The sequence below is a fragment of the Zea mays genome, chromosome 2 (assembly GCF_902167145.1).
Source record: "Zea mays cultivar B73 chromosome 2, Zm-B73-REFERENCE-NAM-5.0, whole genome shotgun sequence".
NCBI lineage: Eukaryota > Viridiplantae > Streptophyta > Magnoliopsida > Poales > Poaceae > Zea > Zea mays.
In genome coordinates, this window is record NC_050097.1 from 7,447,049 (window position 1) to 7,459,918 (window position 12,870).

The 12,870-nt window shown below is 48.9% G+C and overlaps 1 protein-coding gene across 1 annotated transcript; it reads right to left on the reverse strand.

Annotated features, from left to right (window-relative positions):
• Window positions 1-7,024: 7,024 nt before the first annotated feature.
• LOC103648367 (receptor-like serine/threonine-protein kinase SD1-8) lies at window positions 7,025-10,848 on the reverse strand. The gene is made up of 7 exons (XM_008672850.4): window positions 9,496-10,848; window positions 9,275-9,385; window positions 9,014-9,198; window positions 8,710-8,920; window positions 8,373-8,610; window positions 8,137-8,284; window positions 7,025-8,049 (listed from the first exon to the last, which is right to left on the reverse strand). Exons 1-7 carry the CDS (start codon window positions 10,808-10,810, stop codon window positions 7,747-7,749), a joined length of 2,511 nt encoding a protein of 836 aa, XP_008671072.1. The 5' UTR covers window positions 10,811-10,848; the 3' UTR covers window positions 7,025-7,746.
• Window positions 10,849-12,870: the final 2,022 nt, after the last annotated feature.

Sequence of the window (12,870 nt, forward strand, 5' to 3'; positions counted from 1 at the left end):
ACTCGGACCCATTGTCGCTCCTTATCTTTTTCACCTTGAGCTCAAATTCATTTTGAGCTCTCCTTAAAAAGCGCTTTAGGGTCCCTTGGGTTTCTGTTTTATCCTGCAAAAAGAATACCCAAGTGAAGCAGGAAAAATCATCAACAATAACAAGACCATACTTACTTCCCCCGATGCTAAGGTAGGCGACGAGTCTGAAAAGGTCCATATGAAGTAGCTCAAGAGGTCTTGCCGTGGTCATCACGTTCTTGCTGTGATGAGTACTTCCCACCTGTTTACCTGCTTGACAAGTTGCACAAGGTTTATCTTTTTCGAAAGATACATTGGTTAGACCTAACATGTGTTCTCCCTTTAGAAGTCTTAGCAATTAAGCATGCATCTAGATCGGCCTCCTCTTTCAAAAAATCAACTAAATAGAGTTTGTCGTCTAGTACACCCTTAAAAGCTAGTGAACCATCACTCCTTCTAAAGACAGACACATCTACATTGGTAAACAGACAATTATATCCCATAATACATAGCTCGCTAACAGACAATAAGTTGTATCCTAGTGATTCAACTAAGAACACATTAGATACGGAATGCTCGGATGAAATAGCTATCTTTCCTAGACCTTTAACCTTGCCTTGGTTCCCATCTCCAAAGATGATCGAATCTTGGGAATCTTTGCTCTTGACGTAGGAGAAGAACATCTTCTTCTCCCCCGTCATGTGGTTTGTGCATCCGCTGTCGATAATCCAGCTTGAGCCCCCGGATGCATAAACCTGCAAGGCAAATTAGGCTTGGGTCTTAGGTACCCAACTCTTGTTGGGTCCTACAAGGTTAGTTACAATATCCTTTGGGACCCAAATGCAAGTCTTGTCTCCCTTGCATTTGGCCCCCAACTTCCTAGCAACCACTTTCTTATTTTTACGTGAAAGTACAAAATTAGTGTTGAAGGCATGAAAAACAGTAGCAGATTCATTAGGTATTTTCTTAGGCACATGATGAATAACATTTCCCTTCCTAGGCTTACTTCTACCATGCACAAAAGTAGAACTTGAAGCAATCATAGCATGTGAATCATAAGCATCATAACTCCTGTTGTAATGAGTATTCTTAGAAACTTTTCTATCATAAATGAACACATGATTCTTTTGAATGCAACTAGCCATAGGGGCCTTCCCTTTCTCCTTGTTGAGAATGGGAGCCCTTTGGCTTGTTAAGTTCTTGGCTTCCTTCTAAAGCCAAGCCCATCCTTAATTGAGGGGTGTCTACCAATAGTGTAGGCATCCCTTGCAAATTTTAGTTTATCAAAGTCATTTTTGCAAGTCTTAAGTTGAGCATTAAGACTTGCCACTTCATCATTTAATTTTGTAATAGAAGTAAGGTGCTCAACACATGCATCAACATCGAAATCCTTACACCTATTACAAATCACAACGTGCGCTACACAAGCACTAGATTTATTGACTACTTCTAGCTTAGCATTTAAATCATCATTCAAAGTCTTCAAGCTAGAAATAGATTCATTGCAAATAGATAACTCAGAAGCTAGTAATTCATTCCTTTTAATCTCTAAGGCAAGAGACTTTTGAACACTAATAAATTTGTCATGTTCCTCATACAAAATGTCCTCTTGCCTCTCTAGCAGTCTATCTTTTTCATTCAAGGCAGCAATCAACTCATTAATCTTTTCTACTTTAGCTCTATCTAATCCTTTGAACAAGCTAGTGTAATCTACTTCATCATCACTAGAGTCCTCATCACTAGAAGTAGAGTACTTGGGGGAATCTCGAACACTCACCTTCTTTTCCTTGGCCATGAGACAGGTGTGGCGTTCGTTAGGGAAGAGAAAGGACTTGTTGAAGGCTGAGGCAGCGAGTCCTTCATCGTCGGAATCAGAAGATGAGTAGTCCGAGTCCCATTCCTTTCCGATGTGTGCCTCACCCTTTGCCTTCCTATAGCTCTTTTGCTTCTCTTTCTTCTCGCCCTTTCCTTGTTCCTAGTCACTAGAGTTATCGGGACAATTTGCTATAAAATGACCGGTCTTACCGCACTTGAAGCAGGAGCGCTTTCCCTTTGCCTTGTTCTTGTTTGAGTACTCCTTGCGTCCTTTCAATGCGGTCTTGAAGCGCTTTATGATTAGGGCCATCTCATCCTCGTTTAGCCCGGCTGCCTCAACTTGTGCTACCTTGCTAGGTAGCGCCTCCCTACTACTTGTTGCTTTGAGAGCAACGGTTTGAGGCTCGTAGATGGGCATTAGGCCATTCAATGCCTCATCAACGTATCTTGCTTCCTTGATCATCATACGCCCGCTTACAAACTTTTGAGTATTTCCTCGGGCGTCATCTTTGTGTACCTAGGATTCTCACGGATTGAGTTCACAAGATGAGGATCAAGAACAATGAAGGACCTGAGCATAAGTCAGACGACGTCGTGGTCCGTCCATCTAGTGCTTCCGTAGCTTCTGATTTTGTTGACCAGGGTCATGAGCCTGTTATACGTTTGCGTTGGCTCTTCTCCCTTGATCATTGCGAACCTTCCCAGTTTGCCTTCCACCAACTCCATCTTGGTGATCATGGTGGCGTCGTTCCCCTCATGAGAAATCTTGAGGGTATCCCAAATTTGCTTGGCGTTATCCAAGCCGCTCACCTTGTGGTACTCGTCCCTGCACAAGGATGCTAGCAAAACAGTGGTAGCTTGTGCATTTTTATGGATTTGCTCATTGATGAAAACGGGGTTGTCAGTACTATAAAAAAGCATTCCGTTTTCAACAATCTCCCAAATACTTGGATGGAGAGAGAATAGGTGACTGCGCATTTTGTGACTCCAAAATGAGTAGTCTTCTCCATCAAAGTGTGGAGGTTTCCCAAGTGGAATTGAAAGTAAATGAGCATTGGAGTTAACTGGAATACGAGAATAATCAAATGAAAAGTTTGAGTTAACCGGTTTCTTTTTCTCGTCGTCGTCGTCTCTTGGGGAAGAAGAAGACTCGTCGCTGTCGTAGTAGACGATCTTCTTGATGCGCCTCTTCTTCTTCCCGTCTCTTTTCTTATGACTCGAGCTAGAGTCTGAGGGCTTATCATCTCTTGGCTCGTTGACGATGGACTCCTTTGTCTTGTCGTTGACCACCATCCCCTTTCCCTTAGGATCCATCTCTTGGGGCGATTAGTCCTTTGCGTGAAGTGAACGACTCCGATACCAATTGAGAGCACCTAGAGGGGGGTGAATAGGTGATCCTGTAAAAATCAAATACTTGTAGCCACAAAACTTAGTTAAGTGTTAGCACAATGGAATCAAGTGGCTATGGACCGAGCTCTTGTGAAACACAATAGTCACAAAGAAAACAAGCACAAGAGACACGGTGATTTATTCCGTGGTTCGGCCAAGTATAACACTTGCCTACTCCACGTTGTGGCGTCCCAATGGACGAGGGTTGCATTCAACCCCTCTCAAGTGATCCAATGATTGACTTGAATACCACGGTGTTTTTCTTTCTTATATTCTCTCCCGTTTGCGAGGAATATCCACAACTTGGAGCCTCTCGCCCTTACAATTGATGATCACAAAGAAGCACGAAAGTAAGGGTGGGAAGAGCAACACACACAAGACTCAAAACAAGAGCACAATCACGCACACAAAGCCACAACTTGAGCTCACAACACAACTCGAGGAGTTCTCTACTCAAATGGGGCTCAAGTCACTATCTCAAAGAATCGAATGCACAAGGATGGAGTCTTGGTGCTTAGGAATGATCAAGGAATGCTTGAGTGTCTCCTCCATGCGCCTAGGGGTCCCTTTTATAGCCCCAAGGCAGCTAGGAGCCGTTGGAACCCAACAAGGAAGGCAATTCTTGCCTTCTGTCGGGTGGCACACCGGACAGTCCGGTGCACCACCGGACAGCCACTGTAGCATGTCCGGTGCGAATCTCCTTCCATTCCTTGCGCAGCCGACCGTTGGATCTTCGGGCTAGTTGGCGCACCGGACACTGTCCGGTGCACACCGGACAGTCCGGTGCCCCCAGCCGACTGTTGGCTGGGGCCACACGTCGCGCGCGGATTGCGCAGCCGACCGTTGCTCTGGCGGCCGTTGCCTCACCAGACAGTCCGGTGCCCCACCGGACAGTCCGGTGAATTATAGCTGTACGCCGCCGATGAATTCCCGAGAGTGGCCAGTTCGCCAGAAGCCAGCCTGGCGCACCGGACACTGTCCGGTGCACCACCGGACAGTCCGGTGTGCCAGACTGCGCTGAGTCTTGGCTGCTCCAGCCAAGTCTTTTCCTTTTTCTCTTTTCTCTGATTCTAGCACTTAGACAAATATATTAGTACACAAAAACCAATGTACTAAGTCTAGAATCATACCTTCTTGTTGATTTGCACTTCATTCATCATTTAGCACATAATTATTCACTCAATATGTGTTGGGCACTTAATCACCAAAATATACTAGAAATGGCCCAAGGGCACATTTCCCTTTCAAGGCTGTGGAACTCGGTGGGTGGCGCAGCAACTCCCTGGCCGCGGAGAGCGCTCCAGCAGGAGCGAGCCCCGATGGACTCCTGTGCTGCCGTGCAGAGCGCATAGTTGCGGCACTGAGTGCCGGGTAGTCGGACTCCTGTGGCGTAGCGGATGCGGCCCCCTCTTCCAAGGGGAAATCCTTGGAGGCTTCATCTTGGTGCTCGACGATATGGATCATAGTGTCAAACAGGTAGCTAACAAAAACTTGAAGCCTAGCCCCCCTACCTGACGCGCCAAATGTCGGGGAGGAAATCTCCCCGGCCAGGTGGCGGATTGCACCCGCCCTAAATCCTAAAGAGAGGAGGGGCCTAAGCGTTTTGCTTGCTACGAGACTGGTGGATCAACACACGAGAGCACGCGAGGGTTTAGAGTGGTTCGGGCTGCCGGAGCGTAATACCCTACTCCACTGTGTGATGTATTGCTTGGGAGCTTGTATGAACTTGAGAGTGTCTGCCTAGAGTTGGGTCTAGCGTCGCGTGCCTCCCTTTTTATAGCTGAAGATGGGCATGCACAAAGGGACCGGGCCCGGACATGTGGACCCAGGGACAAAATGTATATATAATACTTGAAGCTTCTAATGTTCGCTGCCAGGGCAATCTTCCTACGCTCTGACGCTGGAGATCTGCGTGTCCTTGGCGTGCTGGGGAAGCTTTCTTGCAGAAGGGACAACGAGCACAGTCCGCCACATGGCACAGGCGCGCTGTTTGATGATAGATTGGACAGGCGCGCCATCTGACACCGTCTGCCAGCGAAGAGGACTGGACACATTAAATGCCGAGGGGGCAAATCTTTCGTTGGCTTGGCGCAGGCGTCGTGTCCCTACTGCAATAAATGCAGTGGCTGCGCGACTCCAGTGACCCGACGTCAGACTCCTTCCGTTGGCTCACGTCATGGGCCACTAGCCATGTGGTAGTAACGGGTTTCCGCCTTGGCGGGGGGCGTGGTGCAAGCCCCGGACACGTGTCTGCCCCGGACTTCTTCCAGGGCAGGGTCCGGGTATTTCCTGCCCCTAGGATCTAGGACTCGGTGGTGAACCGTCCGAACCACATTTGGAAGGGTCCGGGATCTATCCCGGAGGTCCGCTCGCTAGGCACAGGGTCCGGTGCCTTCCATGCAGCAGGTCCAGGCCTGCTGCGTACATCCGGAGCACCACGACCCCTAAGGCGGTTGATGTTGCGCGACGGTAGGCCGTTTACTGCGCCAACCAGGGACTTGGCACAATGTCTTTTCCTTATAACAGAAGATACCCCTGTTTTAAGGTACCGACAACATAAAACTTGCGTAGATTGTCCATACTCCAGCTATGATCTGGCTGTACACTTGTTTGGATGGTTAGCTTACAGGCGTACGGTGAAGTTTTCTTAGAGATGATGTACGACTGTTCGAGCTTGCCTCTTGCTTCAACCGAGGTGACCGTATGGGACCAGGCCCGTATAGGGACCAGGCCGTCTTCGTCGAATTCTTTGTTCGTTGCCTCTTGGTATCTAGCGATTGTGCTAACGACTTCAGCCACGTAGGCTTCGAGTAAATCTTTGGTCGCGAGCTCGTCTATCTCCGGTGCTAAGTTGCTCTGTACACTGAGACTTGAAATTTAATTCTTGTGGCGTCGTTGCCTCAGCACCATACATCAGCTTGAAGGGGGTGAACCATTTGCATCTGGTTTCTGTTGTATTTAGGCCCTATATGACTTTGGATAGTTGGTCGGGCCATTTACCCTTCGTGTCATCATGTAGCCCTTCTTAACTGTTGTAAAGATTTTTTCCATTCGCGCTTTCTACTACTTATAGAGGATCATTTGACTAGTCTAAACTATCCTTAGATACATAGAGCTTATCCATTTAGCCGGGACCGAAATGGACCAACTCCTGAGATTTTGATTTCACGATCACGCGCTCCACACGAAGTTGCTTCGTCTCGACGCACCCTTCGCGATGATGCCACGTGTCGCCTCCAATTACTGTCGGAACAGCACCGTCGAGTTTTGAAGCCCAAACTCAACAAAAACTAGAAGTTCGGTGGTTTTGAGACTCAACCACCGAAATCGCAGTGAGTAGCCGCATGCGCGTTCCCCACGTCCTGGACATGTGTTCCACCAGTCTTCGACCACGCCGGCGACACGATCCGCTCTTCCACGTCCTTGCATTCGTGCGTGTCTCAGGTGTCATCCACCATGGCTAGTCGCCCCGCTTCTCCGGTCCCTCAGTCAAGTCCCAGTGCTAGTGCTAGTCCTACGTCGCTCCCGGACCATCGGCACGAACCCACATGACCTTCACCTCGTCGTCGACCACCGTCACACACAAGCCTGCAGTCATGGTGGCACAGCACAAGCTCTCATAGTCTAGTTAGTCCAAGACTCACACCAAAACACTACCCGTTGACAATCACTCATCATCAACCCGAATCACAAGGGATAAGTCAACATTTTGTTCGCAGACAGGCTCTGGCTCCGCTAAAAATGGCTCCAACCACGTCTTCTCTGTAGGAGTAGCTCATCTATAGGAGTCACTGTTTTTGCAAATCGTTTGGGGAAACAGCTCCTCTGATATTTTTTTAATTTTGTGTATGAGTCAAAATGTTTACAACGCCCTTGTTAGACATTTGCACGAACACCTTGTGCGCCTAGTATTTGAAGCGCCCACGAGGAACACTACACCGACAACACTACGCGTGTTAGGAATATTTGCACGAACGCTCGCGCGCTCGCGGTGCACACCATGTACTGCCTGCGTGCTCGCGCTACCACCTCCTGCGCTTGCCGCGGTACGCGCTCGTGCTACCGCCCGCACCCCACCACCCACACACAAGCTCATGTCCTGACGTCGGACATGCGCCGAGATCACACCCTTTTGTCAGTCAAGCACCAACACCAGGCGAGAGAAGGGCATCATGAAGTTGCTCGAAGCCACCTTTTCGGGCTCTAGCTTCCGACACCGAAAGTGACTCCTGCTCTCGGTACGGAGCCGTTTTCGGCGTGCCGTTTGGGAGGGCTCTAGCGAGGAGCTGGAGCCGAAGCCGCCGGAGAGCCCTCCCAAATCGACATAAGTACGGTTCCATTTCCATACAATTAATAAGGAGGCCAGTGTCCCAGTAACTATGTAATCACATTTCTAAAAATATAGCCTACTCCTAGTTGTACTCCAACTCTTGTCTCAATATACCAAGGGCAGCTCCAAATGATAGTACCCTTGAAGAAGTTGTCAAACTATTGAGAGTGCGGGGTGCCCTAACAAACAAAAATCACTTACCGTTACCGTCCCTCCAGCACTGAGACGCTCGTGCTATTCATGGAGCTGTTTGTGTTTTCTCCTGTCGCTTGGGCTTCTAAATACCACTGCGAGAAGCACAGGGGCTGCTTTGGGATCGAAAGCAACGTGGTTTCGTTCTCCAGCATGAACACAACGGTTGACATGAGTGGCCTACTGTTTGGATTGTCTTGCACACACAAGAGTCCTATGTGTATGCACCTCATAGCTTCACTTGCCGAACAACTTTCAAGCAGGGATGAGTCCACCAAATCCATTGCTCTGCCACCATTCCATAGGCTCCATGCCTGGACCAATTCAAGAAAATCCGTAGAATATCGGCATGTTTCGTTTGAATTACAAAAAAAAAGTTTAAAGAATGCCAGCATACTTACATAGGCTAATAGGCTAGGGAAGCTCGTGGAGTGGGTGGAAGTGATCTTCAGACCACTTACGATCTCCAACAGTATGACACCGAGGCTGTATGTATCAGACATGACTGAAAAAGCTCCATCCATTGCGTATTCAGGAGACATGTAACCACTGCTTAGAAATTTAAAACAATTAGCAGTGTGTATTAAAAAAAACTGGATAAGTATAGAAAAAACAAGAGCTCTGGATGATTACTTACTACGTCCCAACAACTCGGGTAGTGTTTGCTTCCTGTTGGTTCCCTCCGAAGATTCTCGCGATACCAAAATCTGATATCTTTGGGTTCATATCCGCGTCCAACAATATGTTGCTTGTCTTGAGATCTCGGTGCACGATTGTCAGTCTCGAATCCTGGTGCAGGTAAAGGACTCCCCTTGATATCCCTTTGATTATCCTGAACCTTGTCGGCCAATCAAGGGCGTTCTTCCTCGCAGCATCTATATACAAACAATGGTATTATGAGCAAGTAAGCGAGCAAATTATAGTAGTAGTAGTAGCTACGACTAAACTCTAAAGTGCAACTAGTTTGTACATACCGAAGATGAAGGAATCCAAGCTTTTGTTTGGTAAATATTCGTAAACGAGCAGCTTCTCATCTCCATGGATGCAGCAACCAAGGAGCCTGACAAGGTTCCTGTGCTGCAATTTCGCAATCAGAACTACTTCATTTCTGAATTCGTCTATGCCTTGTCCAGAGCCCTGGCTGAGCCTTTTGATTGCAACCACTCTATCTTCGCCCAGAATACCCTGCATGATTTCACTTCACCATCAGTGAGTTGAACAGGCAATGTTATGATTTCCATGCTGTCATGGTTTAAAGACTATTTAATTTATTACTACCTTATAAACTTTCCCAAAGCCTCCTTCCCCGAGCATATTCTCTTCAGCAAAATTATTTGTTGCAGAAACAATATCTCCAAAGCTGAAAAACGGCAGGTCGAGATTTTCGTCGCCAAGGGTATTTGTCTCGTCCAAGTGTCTTACTATGGTCTTGTGCTGGATATCATCCATGCTTCGACGTTTGCCTAACAGAAATATTAGTGTTGCTGCTCAGTATGAATTACCATTGACTTTCAAGTAGTGAAGTGACTATAGTTCTACCTCTAAGCTTGTGCTTGCGCCATATCCAAACAAGGAGCATCCCCATGAGCGCAAGCAGACATGCCGTAACTAGTGGCAAGATTATTATTACCACATTCCTCTTCTTCTCAACTGCAGAAATATGCATGCTGCACCATGAGAGCATATATATATAGATGATAAAACTTGCCCATGATTCATTTCAAACCGGGATATGTATGTATCTCTGCGGCTGTGCTCACCTAATTCAGACTTTGCCAACCTCAGGTAGATATCCTGGCCTTTGCCTACGTAACGAACATCCACGATTGCGTCCGTCCACATGACGCAGCCATGGCCACCGCCTCCTCCTCGGATGTCAGCGGCGGCGTAGGCCACGCACGAGCAGTTGGCAAGGCACCTCGCCCTGCACTGCTCCAGCGTCGCGCCCATGTCCACCGTCGCGTTGTCCGTGTCGGGGAGCTTCACTGCCCGCACCATCTTGAACCCGTCCGTCGTCGTCCCGTTGCCGCACTCCAGCGGCACGTTCCTCCGGCACCCGCCACGGGTCTCCCTCATGGACCACTGCGAGGGGTTCACGGGGCTGAACCCCACGGCGCAGCTGCAGAACAGCGTGGACCCCGACTTCACGTCGCACAGGCCGAACGCGCCGCACTTGGCGTAGTTGTCGCAGACGTCCCTCGGCGCCTGCGTGAAGACGTTCCACACCCGGCTAACCGGGTCCCACCCCAGCTGCTGCACCATGCCGACCTCGTTCAGCACGAGGCGGCAGAAGGGCGCGCCGGCCGCGGTGTTGAAGACGTACGCGATCTCATCGGGGCGGACGACGAGCTGGGTGGAGTACATGTCCTTGTACGACGCCGTCTCGGGGATGCCACTGAACCACAGCCCGTTCCAGGGCCCCGTTCGGTACTTCTTGACGCTGCCCTTCCACGAGACGGAGTCCAGGAGGCCGCCCCTGGTGTCCAGCACACGACGGTAGCCCCCCGGCGTCGGGTCGTTCGACGCACGCCACGACGTGAGGAACCACTCGGCGCCAGTCCGCGGGTCCTTACCGAATCTCATGCCGGCGAGCAAGGTGTTCGACGGGTGGTCGAATGACTGCCAAAGCACGTCGCGGCCGCTCTGGTCGCGCACCACTAGGTTGCCGGACTCGAGCAGCTGCGCCTGCGCCACGACAGGCGGAGCAGAAGAACTCGTCGAGTCGACGGAAGACCACGCGGTGCGGCCAGAGCCGTCGAGAAGGCGGAGGCTCCCGGTGCTGCCGATGACCAGTACACCTCCTGAGGTGTTGCTGAGGAACGTTTCACGGTTGGCCACCCAACAGATGGCCTCCGGCGATGCTGTGAACCAGATGCCGAGGTATCTCTTGGTTGGCACCCCGGTCGGGGAGAAGAAACCAAGGGTGAAGGACCCGCCGGCCGAGACCAGCGTTGCACCGTCGGTGATGTTGCTGCCGCTGTCCAGTGTGTCAGACGCGGTGACGGCGGCGGATGTTGTGAGGCAAAGGATAATGGGGAAGATCGTCAGGGCAGTAAGGCACAAAAGTCGCGTCATTCCGGTCGCCCCTAGAAACTGACTTGATGAGGTTTGTTGCAGTAGCTATTGGCTCATGGAATGTCAGATATATAGGGAGATAAAGAGGTGCACCACCTTAATACACATGTAACATGTATTGAAGTGAATACGAGAGTATCTAAACATGAGCTAAGTCGATTATCGGTTCTGGTTTATATTGACTATGTGCAACATGTTCTCCTAGCTTATGATACGCAGGTATAAAGCACAACTGCACAAAGACGTTGGGTAATGCAATTGGTAAACCATCTGTAGATCAGTCCGATCACTTACGTAGTTATGTGACAACTGATAATGTGGCTACTAGCCGCCCAATCTGCTGTTGCACTGCTTACTTGAGGCAGAGGAGATGGACACGAGCCGCTGCTGTTGTCGATCTGAAGTTACACTGAACAGCTAGATGATAATCGAAGCATAAACACAGTCGCAGAGGAACGCAGAGCTGTCAAAGGATTCAGATCACAGCAAAATACTAGCTAGTACTCCAGTTGATCAGAACAGAGAAACTGTTGTTGATCTGACAATAGTAGGTTGCTGTTGCTCTGAACTAGACATGACGCATGACTTGGAATTCGAGCAACAGTTCCGACAAGAGAAAAGAAAAGTGAACACCAGGCTATGATGCGCCCGTCGCTTGCCACCGATCGGCGTCGACTCCATTGACGACAGTCCTTCATCAATCGATCGTACGTAGTAGCTGCTGTGCTTCACGCCATGCCGTATATGATGTCCTCTCGCCGCTTGTCATCTTCATTGGCTCGCGGTCACAGTCATCCCCAGTGATACTATCGGCATTGCAGCAACTTGGTGTACTTGAGGAAGTAGCTACATCGTTGCTATCTCGAACGAGCCTCAAGATGAAGGCTCAAGCTCCAGTGCTCCACCACCCATAGGCATGCAAGAACATTTGTGAGGGAAAAAAAAGACTGATCAACAACATGTGTTCTCAGTTCTCACCATGGATGATCAGCTCATCCGTCGACACGTGTGGGAGCAGGGAGCTCATCATGCTGCTTTGACTGGATTGGTAAATACGATGAATCTCCCGTTTGATGGATTGGATAGCATCGATCACTATCGGAAACAGACTCTTTGCCGAGTGTCTAAAGCACTCGGTAAAGCCTAGAAAACACTTGACGAAGGTTTTGCCGATACTCGGCGAAGAAGTCTCGGAGAACTATACATCGACAACGGCTTCTTTGCCGATTAATTTTTATCGGGCACTCGTCAAAGAAAAGTCGCCGTCACAGCGGCCGGTAACGGAGACGGAGCTTTAGCCGAGTTGTAAGTGCAATCAACCCTAATTAAAGGTTTTGGTGATTAAATGACAAAACAAACAGAGATTCTAACAAGTTTGCTCCTAGCATATATACAGTTATTTTACAGACAGGAGAAGCACAAATCATATGAGTATGCAAATATAAAAGCACAGCGGATTTAAATTCTACATCATATAGCGCGCTCCAAGTGCTTGGGAACAACAACAATTTGTATTTTATAATTCTTGAGTCATAGAAATCGCGGTTCAATTTAGAGGGGTCCACAATAGTTAAGTAAGTTATGCGATGAGCTCAGTCCAAACTTTTTCAAATCCTCTGAGAAAATATTTTACTAGATCATGAATGCTCTTGGAAAAACCACTTTCACTCCCCACTAAAGTTTCACCTTGGTTCACCTCAGTTTTCTCAAAATCTGTCCATCAATTTCGGAAACCGGTTCAACCGGACCTTCTCTCACCTTCTAACCTGCCAGTCAATTCTGTCAGAAAAAGTCGTGTGCGGAGTTTTTCAAAAACCGGTTCAACCGGATTTGAGTTCGGCTCAACCGAATTTGGGACCGGTCGAGTCTCCGGCTGAGTCCCTCAGTGAACGGAGAACTCCCTGGTGGAAACCGGTTCAACCGGTTTTGAGTCCACTTTTCCCAACGGCTGCCAGCTTTTGGGGAATCCTTTATATACCCCCACACACTCTCTCTCTTCATTCACTTCTGCCCTCTCCACGATTTTTTGGCTGACCAACCTCCAAACAAGGGCATTCAAT